General features: G+C 39.0%; 1 protein-coding gene and 1 long non-coding RNA gene across 13 annotated transcripts in view; one reads left to right on the forward strand and one right to left on the reverse strand.

Annotated features, from left to right (window-relative positions):
- msi2b (musashi RNA-binding protein 2b) overlaps positions 1 to 25,637 on the reverse strand; it is a 262,677-nt gene that overhangs the window by 68,406 nt on the left and 168,634 nt on the right. For all 12 annotated transcript variants that reach the window (XR_014208650.1, XR_014208651.1, XR_014208652.1 and 9 more), the window contains exon 8: positions 2,320 to 2,402. Coding sequence is in view for 6 of the 12 variants with exons in the window: in XM_082179739.1 (XP_082035865.1) it covers positions 2,320 to 2,402 (83 nt within the window). In the remaining 6 variants the exon portion in view is untranslated. The remainder of the gene's footprint in view (positions 1 to 2,319; positions 2,403 to 25,637) is intronic.
- LOC309506165 lies at positions 14,736 to 17,795 on the forward strand. Its single transcript, XR_014208667.1, has 2 exons — positions 14,736 to 16,078; positions 17,131 to 17,795. It is a non-coding gene; the product is annotated as an uncharacterized lncRNA (long non-coding RNA).

Raw genomic sequence — 25,637 nt, forward strand, 5'->3', positions numbered from 1 at the left:
AAGCAACTTGATGATGGCAATTGAAATCAGTAAGAAGAGCAAAAGGAAGGATGCGTTTCTGCCCAACATGCCTTGACCTTTTTCTTGTTTTGTTTTTTAAGCCTTTCGTTCCCAGCGTATCATCTGAGAAATGATCTGAACTGAGAGACCATGACAAAGCTGTCATTTTAAGTAAATGTTTTCCCTTCGCCACATTTATCTTTTTCTTAAACCTTTGTGACTGATATTAGCTATGCAAGTAATTCTCCAATGGCCCAATTTAAGCCAGCCAGTCGATCAACAGCGAGGTTCCTGCTATGAGACCCTGGGGGAAACGTGTTAAAAAAAGAAAAGAAATTCAGGCTTTCTCTAGATGCTTGTTGAATAATGAGAACATTTGATGCAAAATCATATAAAAATCGATGAAGAGACAGGGGAGAGGCTGGTCACACTGTGTTGTCATGTTTAGAATAAAATACTGGGATACATTATGTCATCAGCAGGGTTTGAGAAGCTACTTTGAAACTAATTAAACTAAGTTTAAACAGTAGACAAGCTATTTTGCAATACAATCTCAAACAGGGGCACACCAATAAACTTGAGCATCAACATGTACAATTAACACCCTATTTAAAAACAAAAACGTAACCAGTGTATCCTGGTTCCCCAAAACAAATGAGTCTTAAAGGGATAGTTCACTTTGAAATAAAATGTTGGTATGTTTTAGCTTACCTCAAGGGCATCCAAGATGTAGGTGTCTTTTTTTCTGCAGTAGTTTCAATTTTGATATTTTTAGGTCAAACCGTTCTTGTCTGTCAGTCATATAATGCAGGTCGATGGTCACCACCTCAAAGAGCATGCACAGAGTCCAAATTAAAACAATTCCCCATCGTCCAAATTAAACAATTCCCCATCGAAACCGTAGCCAATGCGACATCTAGTGTATATATCTATACCCGCCCGCGCTCTCAGATCATTTGGACGCAGCTGCGTTCAAGAGGTAAAAACGATATAAATACTGTTCGTTTTCTCACACAAACCGCTCGTTTCGTGTCTTAGGCCATCAATGTGTACTTACGATGGGGAATTGTTTAATTTGGACTCTGTGCATGCTCTTTGAGACAGTGACCATCGACCTGCATTATATGACTGACAGACAAGAACGGTTTGACCTAAAAATATCAAAATTGAAACTACTGCGGAAAAAAAGACACCTACATCTTGGATGCCCTTGAGGTAAGCTAAAACATACCAAAATTTTATTTCAAAGTGAACTATCCCTTTAAGAGTCTATTCTTTAAATTAATCGTTTTTGAACACTACCCTTCTTTCAAGAAAAGCAAAAGGGAAACACAACTGAAATGTACCTAAATAAATCATAATCAAATGGTTTTCGAATCAGAATCAAATTGATTCGAGAATCAATATTGAATAAATGAAATATCAAAAATGCAGGGACTTCTGTGTACGAACCTGAATCAGTGAACCAGTTAATTTCATATGAATCATCTGAATAAAAAAAGCTACTATCATGCTAAAGAATCAATGTAGTTAAATTTAGCTGGTTAACTCCCCAACACTGGTCATCAATGCCACAAATCAGTCCTCAGCTCGATCTCATGGAAAACTCCAAGAGGCTCATGGTTCTCTGTGATTTGTAAGTTTAAGTAATTGAACTTTACTGACAGCGCTGACCTTCATTAAAAATCCTGCTAACTGGCTGTCTTGTAGAATGACACTGGGGTTTGTCCTCATTTGGTGATTCGTCGCGAGCACTGCAAGCTGGATCTGTGGCTCGCCTGCAGATGCCTCAAGGTCAGGAACCGTGTCCCTCTGCTGTCTTTCATTCACAAAAGCTTGGCAAGACACGGGGAAATCTAATACGAACCGTAGCAGCAAACAGAAAATCATGGGACAGGGCATCAGGTGCCAACATGGAAGAAGCACCCAGGCTTTGATTTTTAAATCTTCTTTCAATCTTTTGCACCACACACTTTTAACAAGCCCCCAGAGTGACTGCCAGATCCTTTCCCAGTCTTCCCTGGCTGAGGGAATTGTGACGGTGGGAAAGAGACAGGCCTTTACTCCCAGCCTGGCAGACAGGGATCCAAGACACAATTTCATGGTTTGTGGCTGGTGCACCCCAGTGACTTCTCATCCCCTTGAAAGCAGGCTGGTCGGGGATAGGGATGACACCCCCCCACCCATGTGCGCACGCACCCAGCAGCCCTGTCACCCTTACTGTACGCTGCCCATTATAAGCACCCATTCTGCTTCCAGGATCAAATATTAATCCTGGCCCCCGAATTGAAAAATTGCAAAGAGGTGAAACCAACTCACCATTTTATTATTGATTTCGTGAAAATGAATCTCGCAGACCTTTTCCACCACATCCTCGTTCTCGAAAGTAACAAAGCCGAATCCTGTGAAGAAGGAGAGGATGGGAGAAGGGGAAGAGAGAAAACAGGGGAAGAAAGGAAGGAGGGGAAAAAAAACAGCTCATGATTGAAGTGAACCAACACAGAAGCAGTTAAATGAACAGGAAAAAAGCAACAAATATCTGTTGATTGCTATTATCGTATGGAGCAGGCATAAATGAGCCATTGAATCGTGCAGCAATCTTCGTTTTATCTGGTCCTAATGCCATGCAAATTATGTATCTAGTACAGAGCAGGATCTCTTTTGCTGTTAAAATGATGAAGTCCTGGGCACTATTAAAATAGCTCTGAGTCTGCTCCTCAGAGATGGAGGAAGCTCAAAGCTGTTTTAATGGGATTTGTAGAGCCAGCCGGCATGTGAATTCCATTACCAAATATTTGATGTTTCTTTGCGAGTTTTTCAATACGTGACACACTATTTTTCCTCATTCCTAAGTGAGTGCATCTACTGAGGATCCATTTTCACCTCACAAAGCACAACAGAGCCACACAATCCATAAGGAATGGGGAACATCCTGTGATTAGCACCACCAACAACAACAACAACACAAAAATGCTCAAACCCATTGAGATAGAGTCTCAAACTCGACCTGATCAACATTTAATACAGAAATTAAGAGATGCTCAAAATGTGTATGAAAGTCATTCTATGTATGAATCACATTCTTTATGTAATTTTGAATAGCTTGGGATATGAAAATTGCAACCAGATGGCAGAGACTTTCTTTCTTCATTAAAAAATAAATAAATAATTGTTAGGGAGAAAATAATATCTATAGAAAATAATATTGTAAATGTCATAATAATTATGACAAATATTTTGATGTTGTGGGGGCTACGCCTCTTCACACAAACACACTCTCACACTTAAGTGTGCTGTGCACTACAAGCCTTCAAGTAACAGCAACAAGAAGAGCCAAGATAGAGCACTTGCCCTGCTGCTTTTAGACAAGGCGTTTGGCTTTTAAGAAAGTGAGAGATAAGTCCCGGGGTCAACAGGTCAAAGGGGTTGACAGCAAACCCAAAACAGGAAGCCGTGGAGCCCCTCTCAACACCGGCCGTGATAAGAGCAGATGAAGAGGCGGGAGGGATGATAAGAGGGCATGGGATAAACAAGCCAGTGGCCTCTGGTCCAGCGCTGCGTGACCTCTCGGTTATTATACGTACAGTTTGTTTTGTTTGGGGAAGAAAACACCAGCTGAATTATCTGCTCCCTGACTCCATGACAGTAGAATCCACTCCTCGCCCTGCTGGGGTAAGCACAGAGGTGGATTGCGTGCCGTTTAAAATCGACAGAACGCCGTAGCTGTGCTGACTGATGGAATATTAGCTACGCTACAGCCGCATGAGGGCTTTGTATTGGGGCATGAGGTAATTAAGGGCAATTATTGTATGTACAGGCTGTAGGGGTGATCTACGGTCATTGCCGCATTGTCATATTCTTCAAAGTTGGATGGCGGCCAGTACCCCCTCATCGACCCTTCAGCCCGGGCTTAGGCGGCCTCGAGGGTTGACATCATTGACAGGAAGTGAGTTATTGAAGCAGCCGCCCCATGGGAGGATGCTGGAACAAGATTCACAGCCAATTACCCAGTGACCTCTTCTCTCGCAATGGCTTCCTGTACAAGCCTATTAGAGCTTCCTGTGACTGATCAGACCTGATGATTCGATGCAGGCTGGACCAGGTCCTCCCATTGCTCCGTTGCCCTGTCTAGTTTGCTCCACCTTTCCTAGCAAGGATCTAGGGGGGTGAATAAATGTAGGTGGTTGCAGTGTAAAAAAGTTCCTTTTTTTCTTCACTTAATTTGACTTAATTCATGTCATTAAATACTGGCAAGCAGGCCCACAACAAGGCCCAAAAAGATGTCACTGTTTGAGTGGCATTCATAAACTAATTTGAATTGTTGTTAAACACGATACAGAACTGCATAAGATAGAAAAATAGATACGGTAGATAAACTAACGAGATAGAGAGAGATAGATAGATAGATAGATAGATAGATAGATAGATAGATAGATAGATAGATAGATGTGACATTTGCAGTGCTTTCTTTGGTGGCCAGACGCTGCATGCAAAGCACAGACTAACTCTTTAAAGAGCACCAATGCACATGGAAGAAACATCCCTGGTGATTTCAGCCCAGAGACATTTACATGTGTCTGCAGGCCCCAGGCTGATGGGGCTGCCTTTGAAATCATGAGAGGCAGTTAGTTTTCCATCTCGGGCCTCTGCGCCCTTATCAGCCGCACAGCGACCAGTTCTGACAACCAACAAATCAGCTGTCAGGAGCAATTTCTCAGCAGCCGGGAGGGAGCTGGCACGCATTGGGTGGTTCGGGGAGGCCGTCGGCTGCGGAGGGGAGGGGGCGGGGGTTACAGTACCTGCACCCCAGCAGGAAGCATCTGAAACTGACATTCCCTTGCCAATTGACAGATCTACTATCAATCCCATAATTCACAGTGCCCAAAAGTGTACAAATACATAGAGGTGAGACTAGGAATATATTTAAAGGAACTTACAGAAAAAATCTAGTTATAATAGCAGGTTAATGTTAAACGACAGGACTGGTTCCGTCTGAATCAGCAGGTTTCTTTTTTATATAATTTGGTATAATGTCTGCAGAACGTCTGCAGTTGTAACACTATACGTTCACCATTTATTTCTACTGGACCCACAAAGGTTATGGAACTTAGCAAAAACAATTTCCTATTTTAAAGAAAATTCCCATTTCTTAATTATTTTTACTGAAATGAAATGGGGTTCATTGGAATTTGAATATATTAAAATTCATATTATATATTTAAAATTATATCACAAATTACAACAGATGAAAGAGTTAGAACCATCTCTGATCTTCTCAATATGTGACCCGTGCTGGCAAAATAAGTCACAATGAGCAAATTTTCAAAAATGAGTTATTAGACAAAAAATGACTGAGCTACACCTGTTCGAAAGTCAATTTTAAGAAAAGTCGAATTAAAAGTTTTCTGAAGGTTTCAAAACAAAATCACCAAGCATCCATACCTTAAAATCCATGGTAATAACACCAAATTTGGCACAAATCAAGTCAAAACCCATACCTATAGAAAAATAAATATTCAACTGTTATTTCCATGATACCACAATTGTTTGATTTACATTAACGAGACAGACAGCCAATATATTAAGACCTACTGTAATCCATGGATCTAATATAATGTTACATATCAGATGTTTTTCCCCAACAATTAACCAAACATTCACTTAAGACAGATACTGTTTGCGTGAATACTCCCCAAGACAGATATTTTGAAATACTGTAATTCTGTGTATGTGTGTATATCGGGATTGCGCGCTGTCTGAGGCGTCTTTGTGCGCACGCTTCAGCTCTGTCAGTCAGCGCGAGTAAGATCATTTAGGCCATGTCCACACTAATACGTTTCCGTTTGAAAACTTATATTTTTCTCTCCGTTTTGGCCTTCCGTGCACACTGAGACGGCGTTTTTATTAATGAAAACGAAGCTTTTTTGAAAACGCACTCCAAAGTGGATACATTTGAAAACGCCGTTGTATGTTTCCGGATTAATGTAGACGTAGCCTTAGTTTACATCAGCATGAGGTTGAGTCAGACTCATGCCATCAAGAATTCGCTATGAATATTCACAAAGTTGGAATTCTGCGCTTTACAACGATACCAATATTAAAACAAAGGAAAGATTTAGGAAGGTACACCTCTCAAACAAACATACAAATAAAGACAATATTAGATATTGAATTACTATTTGGAGCATTGGGATCACTAGACGAGGGCTTAATTGCTTCATTTTTGTGAAACTTTGTGACTTTTCAGAGTTTTCAGATCAGCAAAGAACCAAAACTAATCTCTAAATGCATCAAGTATAGCAGAAAAGATCAGGTAACGATCCCTCAGGCTGTCTTTGTCAGAGTTCAGGGCGCTATCGGCAGGGTGAGCTCTCGACCGGGCATTGGAAATGGCAGCAAATCAAAAACCTTCAGTGCTCCTAATGACAAGACCAGCGCCGCTAACAGGATCTCTTAATGAAAGAGTGCCAATATCGTGGGCCCTTCTCCACATCCCCTGCAAAGTCAAGCGAAGGAGAGGACGGGAACAATGCAAAACAACAGCTGCCTCGGCTCTGGCGGAGGAGACGTCGCATTTTTCCGCCTCAAACACCCCGAGGCATTATCTCGCTCAGTTAGTGACTTAACCACTCTGAACAGGCCATTTCCTTACATTGGAAACCACTTCTGCCTTACAGCCCACCTACACCAACGCAACGCTCCTACAACACGACACGCACATCTGTTTTGAAGCGGTACGCTTGAGGAGAAAAAAAACCCGATTTTTTTTTTTTCCGCTTAACTTGTCTTGAGATCCCTCAATGACAACACATGGATTTCCAATCTCGGGGAGGATAATAAGTGTTAGTGGCTATTACGGAGGCGTCTGGCTGCCATCTCACACTTATTAGCCAGAGCGAAGCAGGCTGGGTCTCAACAGACACCCAGACATTCACAGCCTCTTACAAAACAAAGAGCCACGCCACGCTGAATGCCAGTCCCCCTCGGAGCCCAGCACAAATAAAATTAAAATGCTAAATCAATGAGCCTTCCTCTGACCTTTGCTTAAAAAGCTGAGGGTGCCTGGAGCAGTTCGATGTATTTAAAGGGAAGAGGTACACAACCGAATCAGATATTATTACGGCCACCTCGTATCCTTTCCAGAGACCAGAGATGGTAAATAGATTGTGTGTTGCATATTAAACGGCGGGGGGAAATGGCATGCCTATGGAACATCTCATGAATGCATGGACACGCTCACAAGCGCGCGCACGCAAAATGGCGCGGATGGAGGATCACATGAATCTGTGATTCATACAATGGTATGCGAGATCAGATGCTGAATAATATATGACCACAAGATGAGCTCAGGAGGGGGAATGCTAAAACAAGCAAGGAATGCTTGACAAAAAGTCCTGTGTTCAACAAAAGTTTGGAACCTCAAATCCTTCATTTGCACTGTATTGAACTGTTCCACTTACACGGATGCAAATTCCATTCCGGATCCATTCCGTTCTGTATAATTTCCAGATTTTTCCCCCCAAAAAATGTTTACCAATAAAATGTCCAGTTATTTTGAGTTTTTGCTATTTGCGAGTGAAATCTCCAGGCGAAAAAAAATATTTTAGAGCTGAGAAACATTTATATTTACTACAGAAATATCCATGAATTTAAAGTTTTATAAATGTCAATAACTTTACCAGGCCTGAAAAATGACACTTTTCAAATTTTCTGACATTTCAAGGTCTTTCATGATCATGGAAACCCTGTATTGGTTTAGTTTTAGTCTTAGGTAACCCACAGTCGACACCAAACCAGAAATGTGTTCCTTTAAAAACATGTAATACTACATCTCATTCAATTTAATATAATTAGAATGGCCACAATATAAATGTTACTGGTCATTATTATACAGATTAATTTAAAATCAATCATTACTGAGGCTGAAAAACAGGCTCAAATGGATTCTTTTCAGTGCCATCTACACACACTGACAATGTTACCAATAAAAATAAAAATAAATAAAAAGTCAAAATAAAAGGCCCAAAATAAAATCAGTTTCAGCTACATGTAGGTCCCTCACAGGAAAGAGAGGAAACTTGACACAAAATGACACAGCTGGACATCATGCTTTCTGCACCTCACCCTGTAATAAATGCTAAGCTGCTTTTTAAACACTGTTTGCTGATTCTGAGGCATAAAGACCAGGCCAGTGACATCAGCACCTCGGTCTGTAGCCGGTGGGTGGCTGCCCACAGTGGGGAAGTGACAGGGCAACAATCCGCTACATAAGTTATCTTATGTCTGCGTGTGTGAGTCGGCAAACATATGTCTCTTTGTTCGTGTCTGGGAGAGAGTGCACGAAAAAAGCTTTTTATGGGGGTGCCTGTGCTATCAAACACTTTGCCCTGGAAGCGAAAAAGGAAAAACAATTGTGATGCATCCAGACAACAAGTTACAGCAATAAAATCAAAGCCAGTGTCAATTAATTTCTCTCCACTCTGATAAATGGGGCCCTTTTCTCATCTATTAATAATGAGAGCAGAAAGCACCACAAGAACATCTGTCAATGAGTTTCATTTTTTCTCCCGGCAGACAGTTGGCTGTCTCCGGCGCTCACATGTGCTGGGAGGAGCTCAATTCTTTCGGCCTGAAGACACCCATGGGGAGTGGAGAGAATGATCCTTAGGAGTCAATAAATAGATTGGCATGCATCGATGGGAGTTTGCGGCCTTATTTACACATCCGCTTAATCAAAAAGAAGACGGGCAGGGAGAAAAGTAGCCTCTCGGTAAGCTCTCTGGAACTTGGAACTCTTGTAAACTAAATGAGACTAGACAGCGTAATCGATTGTGGCTCCAGCACCCCACTACATTATAATGACTTGGGAGAGAGGTATTGCTCTTGGAGAAACCGAAGGGAGGACCTAAAAAAGAATTTGGGGTGGGAGGGGAGAGAAGTGTATAAAACAAAAACTTCTTGAAGCCAAGCACCATCACTAACACTTTATTAATCTTTTACTCCAGCAGTGGTAAATAGATCTCAAGGGTGTGGAGATAAACTAAGCTGCAATGCTAAAAAACTAGCGGGGCAAATTAATGCACCTGTCATTGGCATGTTAAGGAACAAGTTCTATTAGCACGAGTAAATAAACACGGCAGCGTTTAATTTGTACTCTATAACAGTGATTCAGGGCTAGGTGTACGTCGGGGGGGGGGGACTTGAGCAGGTTCAAAGTGCAAAGATTTAGATTTTGCTTTGTTAGATTTGTTTCGGCGCTTTGGCGCGAATTTTCGGAGAAAAACATTTGACAAAAAATGTGTATGTTAGGTTTTAAATGATAAAACAATAGATATGCTGTTCAAAATAAAGGAACACATTACTGGTTTGGTGTCAGTGAAGTACTTGAGCCTTCCTGATGGGGCTGTTGAGTACATATAGACAAAACGGTTGGAAAACACAGATGTACAAGAAGTGTTTGCAATCACATCTAGGAAAAGTGTGTGAAAGATCTGGGGAGTGATCTTATGATGGGGTGCCCTATCTTTGGGGGGAGAAAAAAAACCCATTAAGGTCACTGCCGTACCCTCGCAAGTGGCACTGAAGATTAATGTCAACATTAGGCCCTCCAAAAGCCACCTAACTAAAATACCAGCCACTTCAGAAGCAGCCATTCCTCCCTAATGGCTAATGATCTGAGTCCTTCCTCCCTCATTACAGAAGACGGATGAACGGAGAGGTGCGATATGTGCACAGTCAGCAGGGTACATCTGCACGAATTGTGGAGCACAGCTCAGATAGAGGGAGAGATACAGACTTTCTCATCATGCCAAACCTTTTATTCAATTATTTCTATTAAATCAATGGAGTAAAATCATATCACAAGTTGAAAGTAAACGATAACCTACCAAATCATCCCAAGTTAGAACTAAACTTTTCATGTGTGAGTACCTTTATGACCCCTGTATCTTCTAAAGAAGCACTGATAATCAGCAGTCCTTCATCTGAGCAAATGTATCATAACCAAAATATTTTGTAGGTAAAGACTGAAAACTTGTCTGACAGACAGACAGGTAGATAGACAGACAGATAGGTAGATAGATAGACAGACAGACAGGTAGATAGATAGACAGACAGACAGACAGACAGGTAGATAGGTAGATAGATAGTCAGACAGACAGACAGGTAGATAGATAGACAGACAGACAGACAGGTAGATAGATAGATAGACAGACAGACAGACAGACAGACAGGTAGGTAGGTAGATAGACAGACAGACAGACAGACAGACAGGTAGATAGATAGACAGACAGACAGGTAGATAGGTAGATAGATAGACAGACAGACAAACAGGTAGATAGGTAGATAGATAGACAGACAGACAGACAGACAGGTAGATAGATAGACAGACAGACAGGTAGATAGGTAGATAGATAGACAGACAGACAGACAGACAGACAGACAGACAGGTAGGTAGATAGACAGACAAACAGGTAGATAGGTAGATAGATAGACAAACAGGTAGATAGACAGACAGACAGACAGACAGGTAGATAGACAGACAGACAGACAGACAGGTAGATAGATAGACAGACAGACAGGTAGATAGACAGACAGACAGACAAACAGGTAGATAGACAGACAGACAGACAGGTAGATAGGTAGATAGATAGACAGACAGACAGGTAGATAGGTAGATAGATAGACAGACAGACAGACAGGTATATAGGTAGATAGATAGACAGACAGACAGATAGATAGGTAGATAGATAGATAGACAGACAGACAGGTAGATAGATAGACAGACAGACAGGTAGATAGATAGACAGACAGACAGACAGACAGACAGGTAGATAGATAGACAGACAGACAGACAGGTAGATAGGTAGATAGATAGACAGACAGACAGATAGATAGAGAGACGAGGGTTAAACAGCTGATTCAGCTTTATCAACTTAATAAAAGCTGCTCTGCTCTCTATGTAATTGAAGATGAAAACATCATAATAAATGTCTACAGATAAGATCAAAAGGTAAATAAAAGGATAGGTAAAAAAAAAAAAAAAAGTACATACCTCGTACAGTCGCTTCTTTACAATTACAAGCAAAGGAAGGATTAGAGGATGTAAGATTTTAACAATGTTATAATTTATTGTGAATATTACTTGAAAAATCTCTCTGAACTCCAAAGACCTCCTACATATCGCGCACCATCTGGTCTTTCACTCGACTCTGCATGATTATCTGAGTCATTACAATTCAACATATTGCTATCTTTGATACATTTTTCTGTGACTAATATAAATGAAGCCAACTGTAATTTCAGTGCTAGTTGCATTGATTGTCAACACGCCAAATGGCATAACAAAACAGGGGGAGTAAAAAAACAACGAAACAAACAAATATCTCTAAAAACAAAACCAAAAATTCTATTCCCTCACAAATAATTGAGCCATCTTTTCGCAATCATCCCCTAACATTTATCCCATTCTCATCTTTAACTATGCGAATTAGGCTTTCATTGTGTTTGTGGCGGTTCGACTGGCTCTGACAGGGCCGGTAATGAAGAGCCATATGGGACGCCGCTTTGAGCTCGATGCTTTCTGACAGTTCTTTCTTTCATAATCCATAAACTCCACGCAGTCTGCTGCCTTTTTCACAGGCGCTGGAGCAACAAGTCCAATTTCACCCCTCTCCCCTGCAAACAGGCTAATGTGATTACACTTGCATCAAAACAATTTGAGCCTTAATTACAGCAGACACATCAAGGCGAGGGCCATGATAGGAATTTCTCAAAGGAAGCAATTGGCATGACGAATTAAGGAGAGAGAGATTTATAAAAAAAAATAAACATAAAAAAAAACATATTTGATAGTACGGTGTTCACTAGTGCAAATGCCAGTGGCGGGAGCCGGAGCCGGGCCCCGGTGTTCACCCTTCAGAGTGAAATAAAATTGATCCATCTCACCGGAAAACGATTGCATCAGGGTGCCTAATTATACTCTCTACAACAGGTGGTCTTTATGTCGGTATTGAACGCTATTGAGGTTTCTCTCTGGGTTATCGTGTGAGCCACAGAGATTCGGTAACATCGTTAATCCGATGGTTTAAATCAGGATTGATACGAAACAAAAGAATACACGTGTCTGTTCTCAGGTGTGAGAGGTCAAAGGTTAGGACGTGGATGTGTAGGAGTCTGTCTTTCTCAATAGAGTGAGCGAGAAAGAGCTCTTCCTCTATCTGCCGTTGAATAATGCATTCGGCACATTTCACCTTATCTATCTCCTCGCTCACACGGGCCTCCGGATCTCAATCATTTTGACTAATTAGCCGTTCCAAACTCTCTCCCAAACAAGCACCAACTCCGTAACAATTAAACCGATGGATCTCATTACCGCACTCCTCTATTGGGTATTTAGAATCATGGCGCTAAAAGTCATTGTCCTTGAGCCGGGCACCTGAGTGAACGCTGCATCAGGATATTACATGGAGAGAAGAGATACAGGAGTGAAGGTGAAAGAGAGAACGGAGTGAAGCTGATGAGCAATAAAGGTTGTTGACTGCTCTAAAGAGATATGCTGTTGATGGTTAAATTGTCCCTGAAACAAAATGGCACCTTGACACAAACAAAAAAAATAAATAACCCTACTAATGTTGGTTGTTTATCTCGATAGATTTGGTATATAATATTATATATGCACACTAGGAATGTGTCGTAATTAGTTGTCTGCTAGACGGCCAGCAGACACTTAGTCAACCCTTGTGACCCATCTCTACTTTACTATCACGGTTATATTAGAATAGCAATTCGCACATGGTTCCAGGTTGTATTATGATGGTACAGGACATCATATTCACAATATTTCTCCTTATTTGCATATGTGTGTCAATGTGAACATCTGTGAGGATGTGAGTTCAGTGAGGCTCTGCTGACTTCTGCTTCCCCTGCTTTGTGTGTGTATGTGTGTTCAGGAGTCTATTTTGTCCACGCCAGTGTATGTAGGTCACCTAGCAGCACTGGGCCATCAATTTCACTGTCCTACTTAAAAAGACACACACTGGAGAAACTGGGAATTTTTCACTTTTAGACAACATACCAACTGCTTTTCAACCTGCATATGCGCTGGCTGATTTAGGAAAGACTCTCCACAACAGCAAACAAAATTTGAATTCGGAACATAATAAAAAAATGGAAATGAAACAATAATAGTCTGCTCACACACACACACACACACAAAACATGAATAGTTGAGATAAGAGAGGCCACGCATTCACAAATCCAATTTAGAGCATTGGCACAACGAAAAGCGCAAGAAAAAAAAAGGCAGCCTTTGATGTTATCGACAGGGAACCCCTTAAAAATGAGTTTTTCCTGGTTCTGGTTAGTTGAAAGTTCTATTTCAATAGATCACAAAGCTTGTGAGCTTACATCTGGCAGAACTGATACAGTCCAGTTCTTAGGAAAAGGAACATTAAAGAACTGTCGAAAATACGCTCTGAAAGACTTCTCCGCTGTCAACAAACTGAGCCGCGAGGAGGACTCCGCTCCAGCAGTGTAAAATTTAAATCTTTTCTCTGGGGTCATGCCTTCATGCTTTATCCTTCAGTTTCACAAAACAAGTAATAATAACATTTCTTTCCACAGAGTGTAAAATGCAGCTGGTGTAAAATAAATGATAATTGAAGGTCAAATTAGTTTGCATCTATTAGCCATCAAATCATTTGGGAATGCTAGCGTTATAACTCGCGCCAGTGACTTTGGACTTTTTAAAATATTTGAGAAGAAAATCATTTTGAGAAATCATACATGACATTAACTGCATTATAATAAGTGGAAATATTCACACTTGGTTGAAATAGTATGACAGATTAAAGGCGAGCGTGTTTTTCAGAGGTGGACAGCGAGCGAGAGAGAGAGAGAGAGAGAGAGAGAGAGAGAGAGAGAGAGAGAGCTCTCTAACAGCACCTTTAGGAAATAAATAACACTGATAGTATGTAATTAGGCCACTCGCTACGACACTGGCCAGACTGTTTATGTTTACACACATATGGTACGATCAGAAAGATGGACTATAAAGCCATTCCTCATCAACAACACTTCTGTGCTGCAAGAGCCGACAGCCTCCCTAAGTCATAATGCCACCTCCGCCGTCTCACAGGGCTTCAGCAGCTCATGTTTTTTGGGGGTATATTCATATCGGAGCTGCTACAGTTTATCAGGGTGTTGTAAACTCACCAACAGCCTGGAGGAATAACAGACGTTTGACACGGTTACGGTCCAAATCTGAAGCGTCAACGATGGGAGGAGCATAATTTATTAACCGTAAAGTTGGACTCTCCCAAGAATCTCTTAAAATAGAGGGAAGAATCACTACGGAGAGACCAATTTCTTTGTTAGTTGCTTCAAATGTTAGCATTTAATTGCCTAAAAATGTCACAAGCACAATGAAGCACTTAATCGGTTCACAGAGAAAAAACTTTAAAGCATAGACCAACAAAAAACAATTATTAATGATTTACTCAATTTCATGTTGATATACTTTTTTATACTTTTAATTTTCAATAAAACTTTTAAAATACTACAAAAAGTCCATATGACATTCTATGTCATACTTCTGAAGTTATACAGCAACTTTGTGAAGAACAGAACAAAAAGTGTTTTTAGTGATAAATGTTGTTAATAATAATAAGAAGAAGAAGAATATGACTTTTGAAAATCAAGTAAATTTTATTTCAAGTTATTCTCTTATAACAAATATTTGTCTAAACCCATGAAAATGCAGATCCTGTTGTTCCCAATATTGAAAAATCACTTTTTAAAACTCTTGGATGTCAAAGGGATGTAAAAAATAGCATGTTCATTTCTAACTTTTATTAATATTTACTGTTTAAAGGGTTAAAAATATTTAAAGCAAATAAAAAAATATTTTGTTTAAACCCATGAAAATGTACATCTTGTTGTAAATCAGGAAAACTCTTATAACGTGTTAAAAATATTAAACGCAACAATTTTTTTTTCTTCGCTTTTTTCAGGATTGTTTAATGAATAGAAATTTCAAAAGAACAGCATTTATTTCGAAAAGAAATCTTTCACAACATTAGAAATGTATTTGCTGTCACTTTTGATCATCCTTGCTCAAATAAAGAAATTAGAAAATAATTACTGCCCTCATTAAATGCATGCATATGGGTTTTGAACGACACGAGGGTGAGCTATTTTGGGTAAACTATTCCTTTAAAAGCAAAGGATTCCACAACAAACCAGGAAGTGATGTGGAGCTGAAGGAGGTCAGGTAGGGTGGGCTGCATTTGCACGTTGCACATGTGGACCGTTCTGCCGACAGCCTCCTGAGCACATTTGAAATTTCATTAAGTGCAACATAATTGCTTGTATAATCAAATGTGAAAATGTATATTATAGAGCCATTCCAGCACATGGGCTCTATTTTAATCACCATGCCTGGGACGGCGCCAAGGTGAATTAGCAGAAATTAAAAGCTCTGCTGTGTGGCGTGTCTCCAGCTTCTCGCGGGCCGTCTTTGTGTCTCATTCAGACGCTTGGCGCATCTGCTGTCTTTTTGAGGATTTCTTCCCTTAGATACCACCAAATTCATGTCCATCAAAAATTTAACAGTGCTTATGTAGGAGCAGCCGCCAAGGGGCAATTCCAGACGTCAATCATTAAATGCATAGAGCAGAGATGCTTTTCAGGACTGTTCTGAGAGAGATTACAGCACAACAGAGATGGAATGACGATGAACATGGGACAAATACAGTAGCCTACCTGATAGGGATGTTACAGTATTGGATGCCTTGTTAGGTATTGCCCTTCCATGTCAGTGCTCAAGAGATATCGAGTTGCCAGGACGCAGTCAATAAATCTTACATCCGATGATCGTGTGCATGTGTTTTTATGGTCTTTTTATGCCCAGTAGTGTATTGCGTGTTGTTAAAAAACAACAAAAAACAACAAACCCCCCCCCCCCCAAAAAACACCTTTATGAATCCAGCTGTCATGCAGTTACATTATAAGCAGGGGTGTAACGGTACATGTATTCCTCCCGAACATGCAGTCGCACGACGAATACATTAAACGTACAGTATGGAATTTTTCGCCACTAGGGGTCGCTAACCTATTTACAATAACAAAGGCGTAGTTTGATGACGCAACATTTGCTGAGAATTATGGATCTTGTCGTCAACGTCAAGCCGACCGATCTAATCTATGGATCTAATAATGTTTATGGATGACTGAATACATCGATGCTTTTATCATGACTGTGATATGAAGCAGTTCGGGATTGCTAAGAGACAGCTATCAGCTCCACACGCGACGCGAGTCCCGCATAAGGAATATGGACATTTCATTCTACCGAACTACATTACACGCGAGAGCAGAATTACTACTCACAGTCACAGGTCAGTTTATTAGACAAATTAAACTTGTGAGGTAACGCAGCGTTGTTTCACTTGGTCTAACATTACATTATCACACTAAACTGCATTTGAATGTGTTGAAATGTATGTGTTAGTTTGTCTGTATGAGACTAGCAGTAAGCTAGATCAACATTAGAATAACATACAGATCATATTCTAACATTTCATCATGTTGAGCTATATAACATTGATTAGTTGTATGTAAATGTGCTCACCTGTTTAATAAAGTACATGTAGAAGCGGTCGAAGTCTCGGACGTGGAGCTCTCGTTTATATACTGTCTATGGGAGCTCTAGGCATCTCGAAAACACCGCGCTGATATTGATTCTCGGTTTAGTTCTCCTTTTGTATCCAAAGTCTGCTTGCCATGGTCCATAATGTTTGAACGAAACAACAACAGTGTCCAAATAGACATTGCGAACTACCGTCAGTCGCTTTGGTTACTATCAGAGGGCTCTGGTTCATAGCTCTGGTTGCCATGGCAGTACGAGCAGAAACCAGGGACAACGCGGATATGACGCCATTGACGGCGACAAAACGGAAATAAAGAAACGGGACGTTTCTCGAATTAAATTACAAATTTCTCCTGGTTTGAAAGTTGTTGGAAACAGTCGGGATAATGTAAGTACACAACTAAAAAATATATATAACATAGATATAGTGATTTTTGCAATTTTTAAAGCAAAAAATTACATATTGTGGCTTTAAGTCACAGGCAATCCACACTCCAATCCAGAAGGGGGCGCGTGCGCCAATGCAATGCTGTTTGCTACCAGTAAAAAGCGCAGAAGAAGAAGAAGAGAAGATCAATTGATATGTTTACATTTCTCAAACATTGTTTCAACTGTGGAAAGATATCAATAAAACAGCTTGGGAATAATATCTCACGTATCATTACATTTACCTGTTAGTTACATTTAAGCATGTTAGTTCACTAGAGAAATTAACTCTAAAGAGAAGCACTATATTAGCCTAATCATTATATTTACTTGATAGTAATGTCTTGATTATTTAATGTATGTTTAAATAAATGTGTCATGAAAACAAGTTATGACAGCCCCAGTGTAAATGTTAATATTTCAAAAATGATTGGAGTAGAAAATGTACTTTATTATTCGATTTAGAAGTTAATGCAAAACATGCCTTATGTGCAATTTACAGTATATATATATATATATATTTGTAGTGTTGATTATTATATCTAAAAATAAAAAGCAACTAAATTTAATAATTTGGGCTTCTAATTGTAACCTTTAATATTATAGAAATATGTAATTAAGGGCTCCCCATTTTTTTTATCCTTTAGACAAATTTTATTATAATATAATGTATTTAAACACATATACACATTTGTGTGTAAAACATTTTTTTTTTTTTTTTTGAAAAAAGCCATTTTGAGTTTTCTCCCTCCTGCTGTATCGAACCCGTACCAAACCGTGACTTCAATACCGATACACGTACCGAACCGTCATGTATGTGTACCGTTACACCCCTAATTTTAAGTGCATCATTTCAAGCTATTAATGCAAATAGTATTATTATTATTATTATTATATTATCTTTTTATCAGTAAACATTTTTTTTAAATGTGTAAAAACAACTCGCATGTGTAGGGCAGGGTTCATGACCAGTTGACCACCAATCTCATCATGCATACCCTTGTCAACGCCCCTGCTCTCTGGTGTTACTGTAGTTGAGAGTAACCCTTTGCTTCATTTGGGATTCCGATGCTTTGAGGTCAGCACAGAGAAGTTCAGAAGATCTAAAACGAATGGAGTTAATCCTCCACCCCAGGGCATTAAAAAAAAAAAAAAAAAAACTTAGAGGCTGAGAGAGTGTATTTGTCCTGGAGACACAATCTCAGTGAAGAAACGCCAAGGGATAAGCTCAAGTCAATCAAATTTCTGCAATGTCATGCCTCATTACTTGTTGATATTGATTTGTTGGCTTCAACATAAGCATCATTACCATTAGCTCGCTTCAAAAAGAGAATAAATGGGCCAAACTGAGTTAAAACCACATTAAATGTGCATCGCAATTGATTTTCTGGCATTGAGCAATAGGCAAATATGGAAAGAGTAACAAGTAAACACCAAAATACAGATAAAAATAAACTATATTTGATAAATAATGGCTGTTACTGTATGTCCATCCCTAAACGTTCAGTATTCTGAGCTGGTCTGAACTAAAGGAACCTAAATGCTTTGTGTGTTTTTTATTCCTCCAGACCATTTTTCGGCCTGAGGCATTTTATCCCTCTTTAATTGCCCTTTGAGATAGGCCTGATCAATCCGATGGCCTGGATTCCAGCAGCGTGCAACTATTAGCTGGGCTTTGAAGATGCGCTCTGAAGGGGGCCTCACATTCATCATTTAATTCATCTAAAGGTTATTCAGATAGACTGGACAGTGGATGGCATCCAAGAACTGACTTTTATTTTGCTGTTGTTGTTGTTGCTGGAGATGATTTTCGTGGTGCCAATGCTCAGGGTTTAATAAAGAGCCAATGAGATGGACCTAAGATACCTGAGGAGTTAGCCGTAGCATTAATGCTAGCGTCTCCGAACAGAAGCAGATGTTATCGCAGGACTGAGGTACTTTCCAGAGGTCAGAACCCAGATCCTGGGAAGAAAAAACTCTGGCATTTCTCTCTCCCTCGTGCAAACACACACACAAATCACCATGCAGATAAACAACCTAAAAACATAAAATATTGAGCTGCTAGTTCAATCTTTGTCACAATCTCCATCAGATACCTGTCATGCATTCTGAAGAGCACTCAGTGAAATTGGCCCACAATCACTCTTCATCCAACAGAGCTAAATGCTTTACTGAAAAGAGGGAAATATGCTTTCATATTAGACAAAGTGAATGTTCACAGTCAATATCCATAATAAACTGCCAATGACCTAAATATATAACAACAGGTTTTAGCCTTATGACCACAGTAACCACAAATAAAATTGAGGATGTCTCTTCAGTTAGATCAATTTATCTATGGCTTCTATAAAACAAACTCTGGTATGTCATGAAAAATATCAGCTGAAGCATGAACACTTTGCACACAATATTTCAGTGCAAAAACCTGCATCTAATCACTGTCAAGCTCAGTGCTATTAATATTGCAGATTGCAGAAGTGTAGCCTACACAAAGCAGCACTCAAAACTGACTTGCAAGATGCTAATTGCACAGTGCAAAAAGTGTTCAGCGCTAATTTTGTGGCTGTGTTTGTGCCTTTACTTCATTTACATTATTTTAGGGAACTGAGCTCTAAAACGTATGAATATGCACATGCCATTATCAGCATACACAATTCATTCTTGCTGAATTCTTCACAAACTGAATCTATATAACTGCCAAATTAAATAAACTAACAGAGAATATAATTAATAAAATAATTATATATATATATATATATATATATATATATATAAATATCATGTATATATCATATTATCATGTCCTTGTATCTGTGGTCATAAGGCTAAAATCTCTTAGTTATATATTTAGGTCATTGGCAGTTTATTCATTTTGTCTAATATGAAAGCATATATATATACACATATAGCTGTTGACAACCACCGCCAACTAAGACCAGAAAGTATAAAACAAACACTGTAAAGTGCTCTATAATCATACTTAGTTCATTTAGAAAACAACTTCGCATGGCAGATTTACCAACACGTTTAAGACAGCAAGAGGATTGATGGAGAACCCTGACCAATAGAGAGAAAGAGAGCAAAAGAAATAGATCCAAAGCCCAGAACCATATAGAACGAGAGAGAACAACAAGAACAAAGCCTCGGAGAGGTGGGGGCATGCTTCAGATTTTGATGGCATGCAAGTGGACACGCATTAGCAGCATCTCTGGGTATTTGTAAGGGCATAAGAGCCTCTCCACACAGCCCCTGGGAAGCTCTCACAGAGAGCAGCTCTGCCCTCTCCACTTCCACCCCACGTTCCCTTCACAGTATATCCTGAAGGGGGTCTGGAGAGAGCAGGGAGCAAATTACTCCTTCATTAAGAGATAGCCCTCCCTGTTATCATGTCCTTGTAATCCTTCGCCATGAAGCTGCTTTTAACAAGGTTTAATGTAGCTGAAAGCTGATGCTAAATAATCTATCGCAGATAGCATGGCGCTGGCTGAAATAGAGGATCCAGTGGACATAATCCTGAGGGTCGTGCTCTAATGCAGTGTGGCTGAAGGAGAAATTGGCCGTCTGGCGGTACACAGCCGGGGCGGGCGGGCTAATGATGCATCAGCGTCCATCATAACATGTCTACGCTTTCATACTTTTGCCCTTCCTCTCCATCTCTCTCTCTCTTTCCATCTCTGTCTCCATTTCTGAGGCTACACTCAGCAAAAGGCATGAGGTCACTGGAGGAATTAATGAGCATATGCTTGCTCGAAATGCACTTGCTATGAGTCAATGAATGTATAAACGAGTACACAAAGAAATATTACTCTAATATGTCATGAATTAAATAAAAAATAAATAAAAAAGTATCATACATTTCTTAGACCTTAGGTGAAAAAAGATGAATGATGAATACATAAATAAATGAATGTGCAGTACATATATGAATGTGCTTCAATCATCTGTGGTACATAAATAAATGTATGAACTAGTAAACAAATGAATGCATATTTCACTCATTTGTTGTACATTAGGTAAATGAATACTTGAGCAAATGAATGAATGAACCAGCAAACAAACAAATGAATGAATAAACAGTTGCCTTTGCCACTCATTTGTTGCACATTAGTTGAAACAAACGAACGAACAAGTACATGAATAAATGTATATTTCACTAATTTGTTATGGTCTATGAATAAAGCTGTGCATATGTGCATGTGTTATTTGAATAAATCAATTAAAGACTGAAAACACGTGCACAAACAAATGTGCTTCATCCTTTTGCAATCAGTGAATGAATGAGCAAATGAACTGCAACTAAAGGTCTCATAGCTTCAATCCAGCGTCTAGACTGATCTAATTCACAAAGCTGAAGTATTTCTCATCCTCTCTGCGCTATCAGATGCTGGACAATAAGGCAGATCTCATTGGCATGTGGCCTGCCAATCCTCTCTTTGTTTTTCTGGCCCCACAGCCCAGACTGATAAAGAAATAAGGCGTTCCTGAATATTCCTCTGTCTGTCCGTCTCTCTCTCTCTCTCTCTCTCTCTCTCTCTCTCTCTCTCTCTCTCTCTCTCTCTCTCTCGCATGCGTGAAGGGATCGCTCACAGGAAAATGTCACTGGCTGTCATTTTTATAATTTGATTTATACCTTGTCAGAAATCTACTTACGCCTCACAAGCTGGCGGAGTCAAGAAGCCGTCCAAGAGCCGCTGGAGGTTAAACAGATCATTGTACATATTCTCCATACAATTTCCTTTAATACCCCTTTAGAAGTACAAGCAGGAAGGAATTGGAATTTTAATATTGGTCTTCCTCCCGCCAAACATATTCGTAAAAGTACATACAGTGGAGTCGGGTGTTTGGTATAAAAGGTGTAAAAAAAAAAAAAAAAAAAAACTGTCAAATGATGTTAGGATGATCTCAATATTTTTTTCTAAACAATTTTACATGTTCCCTCTCATTTTATGTTGCCAAGATTTTTTATTTATTTATGGAGAAGCACCAACTCACCATGATCTCTTCCTGTGAAGATCCCCCTCTCTCTCTCTCCCCCTCTCCCTCCCCCTCTCCCTCTCCCTCTCCCTCTCCCTCTCTCTCTCTCTCTCTCTCTCTGCATGCTGGGAGTTTGGGGAATGTGAGCGTTTTCTTGTTTTCTTTTTGTACACAAACATTATTAATTATTTTTTTAGTTATAGGTTTATTTAGAATATTTTAGAATTTGAGGAAAAAGAGAGACGGAGGTTTCATGGAGTCAGGTGCGTGCCTGTGACAGTCGAGGACGTGCTCGTGGCGAATGGAGAACAAAAGGATTCGAAATGATTGTATCCTCTTCCAGAATAAACAAGGCCGTGGTGGTGTTTCTAAAGGTTTCTAAAGTTTTGTGAGTAAACTCATCGTGAGCTGCGTTTGGGTAGGTTCACTTTTGGTATCGCAGTCGACAAGAGTGAACATTTCTAATTGTCCACCATATATACCTAATGCATGCATTGAAAATGAACTGCAGAGGTTCTGGAAAATAGTAAGTGGAATGACATTAATTCCACTCAGGTGTAAAAAGGAAGCTTTAAAACATTTGCTGTCTTTTAGGCGACAGCTGTTTATGGTTTTAGAATCGCCGGCTCTAGATATCTCGTTTCGGTTTAAACATGAAGACAAATCATATATGATCTATGAGAACACCAATCATTTGAAATGCTTCAAGTGTGGTAAGATCGGGCATAAAAAAATTGAATGCCCGCATAAAACACAAGCTGAAGACGATATCAACAAAACAAATGAAAGTGAACAGGCGGTCAGAGAAGCAGAGAATGCGGATAAAAGTAAAGAAACAGAGACCGATAATGAAACCGACAAAGAACAGAGTGAATCGAGTACTCATGAACAAAATGAATCTACTGAAGATATAGGCCAAAAAAAATTATGGGAAAAAAAGAGGAATTTTGAAGAGGCAGGGACAAGTGATGCCAAAAAATCTCATCTTGAAAGTTCGGATGATATAGAGGTAGACACTGTTGAGAATCGATTGGATAATATACCTCTGTCTCAGCTCTCTGAAAGCACTGATGTGACTGAAGAGATGGCTGATGATGACTGTCTTTCTGAAATGTCAGATATTCCCTCCAATTATGATGAGGATCAGTTATATACTGTAAAAGAGATTAACGATTTCCTTGATGAAACCTTTGGAAGAAAAGCAGAAGTAAAGGAATTTTTTCCTGATGTGAAAAAGTGTTTGGCTTCAGTGATCAAGATACAAAAACACTGTCGGTTATGAAGAGTTAAAGGGGTGATGAACTGAGAAATCAAAATTTCCTTGAGCTTTTGACATATAAGAGATCATCATACTATAATAATATCCTGTAAGTTTCAGAACTGAAAACTACCTTGTTAGTCCAATAAAAGCTTTTATAGACATCAGGCTCAGCAAACGACTCGTTTTTCAAAGTGGGGAACTATGACGTCAAACAGGGTAAAACACCGCCTCCACAAAAGAAGATCAACGCCTACTTCAACACGGTCTGTTTAGTTTAGAAAAGTTTTCGAGAGAGTTCATGTAATACTAGCTATTTCATATGCAAGCATGTCAGCCAATCACAGCAGTGGGCGTTTGCACTGCAGTCTCACAGTAGACACGCCCCTTAAAACAGAGCGTTCAAATCTGAGGCTGAAAGCAGGCTTGGAAAAATGGCTTTTATTTATCAATTATGACCATTTTTGATGTAAAAATCATACTAACATTATAAGGGCACCCCAGGCAACATTATAAAATAATAAAACAATCCAGTTCATGACCCCTTTAAGTAGAAGAAAATGATTCAGATAAAAAAACCAGAGAAAAGAAAAAGTTATTCAATTCTTTATAGTTTATTTATGAAGGAAGCACAAGTGGTGAACTATCTGTCTCTTTTTGTCTTGCCCTCTCTTTTTTCCCTTTTTCTGTCCTCTTTTTTCATGGAGAGCCTTAGAATAGGATCCATTAATATCAATGGGGGAAGAGATGGCAGGAAAAGAGCACATTTAAATGAATATATACAAAATAAGAATATTGATGTAATATTTGTAAAAGAGATGCATAGTGATGTGAAACATGAAGAGGAATGGGAAATGGGGTGGAGAAGTGATTTATATATGAGTCATGGTACAAATGTTAGTGGAGGAGTTGCTTTTTTATTTTCAAAGACGATTAATATAACCAATGTGTCTGTTAATGAAATAGAAAGAGGAAGCAAGTATAAATGGTTTTGTTTTTATTAACATTTACGCATCAAATACTGGAGCTGAGAGGATACAAACATTTAAAAAGTTATATGAGTTTTTAAAACAAAATTGTGATGAAAATGTATGGTTGGACGTAGGGGGTGATTACAGAAAAATGTACTTTAGATAGAAATGGAGAAGAACCTCATCCCTCTTCTGCCAAATTTTTACATGATGTTATTAGTAATTCTAATTTAGTTGATGTATGGAGACAGCAACACCCTACAGTTAAACAGTATACGTGGGTAATTTTTCTCATGATCATATTAGTACTGCCAGATTAGACCGATTTTATGTTAATAAGAGTAAAGGTAATAGAATTTTAAAATCTACAATTTGGCCAAATGGGTTCTCTAATCACCATTTATGTATAATTGAAATAAATGTTAGGAAGTCTTTATTTAAGTCTATTATTGGCATTTTAATGTGAAATTGTTACAATGTGCACATTTGCTCAATGTGTTTTGGATGGAGTGTATTCACAATATTCACAAATTAGAATATGTTGTCAAAATTATATATATATAACACAAATGGTAGGATCAAAAAACTGTTTTTGAACAAGAAAAATAGACAAAACAGATTGAAAGTGAGTTAATTGTTGGAGATGTTGTGACAGTTGGGAAGCTAAAAAAAAAAGAAAAAAAAAGCTTTAGCCTCATTATTTCATGAGAAAGCAAAAGGGGCTTTAATTAGAGCTCGCTTTGCATTTTTGAGAGAAATGGATGCACCAAGCTCCTTTTTTTAATCTAGAGAAGAAAGAAAGAGAAAAAAAAAATGATGTTGCATTTGAAAGATGTAAATGAGAATGTGATTTCAGATCAAAATGAAATGAGAAAAATTGCTTGGGGTTTTTATATGGACTTGTTTGGAGAATGACAATGTGATATTGGATGCATTGAGGAGTTACATAAACACTTATTGAAACTTTCTGATGAACAGAGTAAACAACTTGACTCTGGCCTTCAGTTAAAATAACTGTCTGAAGCTGTTCAAAAACTTTCAACTAAAAAACACCTGGTCTAGATGGACTTCCGGCATTTCTGGAACCTACTGAAAGAAATTTTTTATGAAGTTTTTAATTATTGTTATCAACAACATGAACTGCCTACTAGTTGTAAAAGAGCAGTTTTATCTCTATTACCCCAAAAAGGTGATCTTGCTATGCTGAAAAATTGGAGACCTGTGGCTGTTTTATGTACTGATTATAAAATGTTGGCAAAGTGAAGCTTTAGTAGATCCAGAGAGAATGTTAAGAGTTTTTGTGATTTCAAGGATCAGAGCAGAGTTTTATTTTTATTTTAAATTGACAAACAATCTGGTT

The sequence above is a fragment of the Leuciscus leuciscus genome, assembly GCF_965113295.1.
Source record: "Leuciscus leuciscus genome assembly, chromosome: 9".
Taxonomy (NCBI): Eukaryota; Metazoa; Chordata; class Actinopteri; order Cypriniformes; family Leuciscidae; genus Leuciscus; species Leuciscus leuciscus.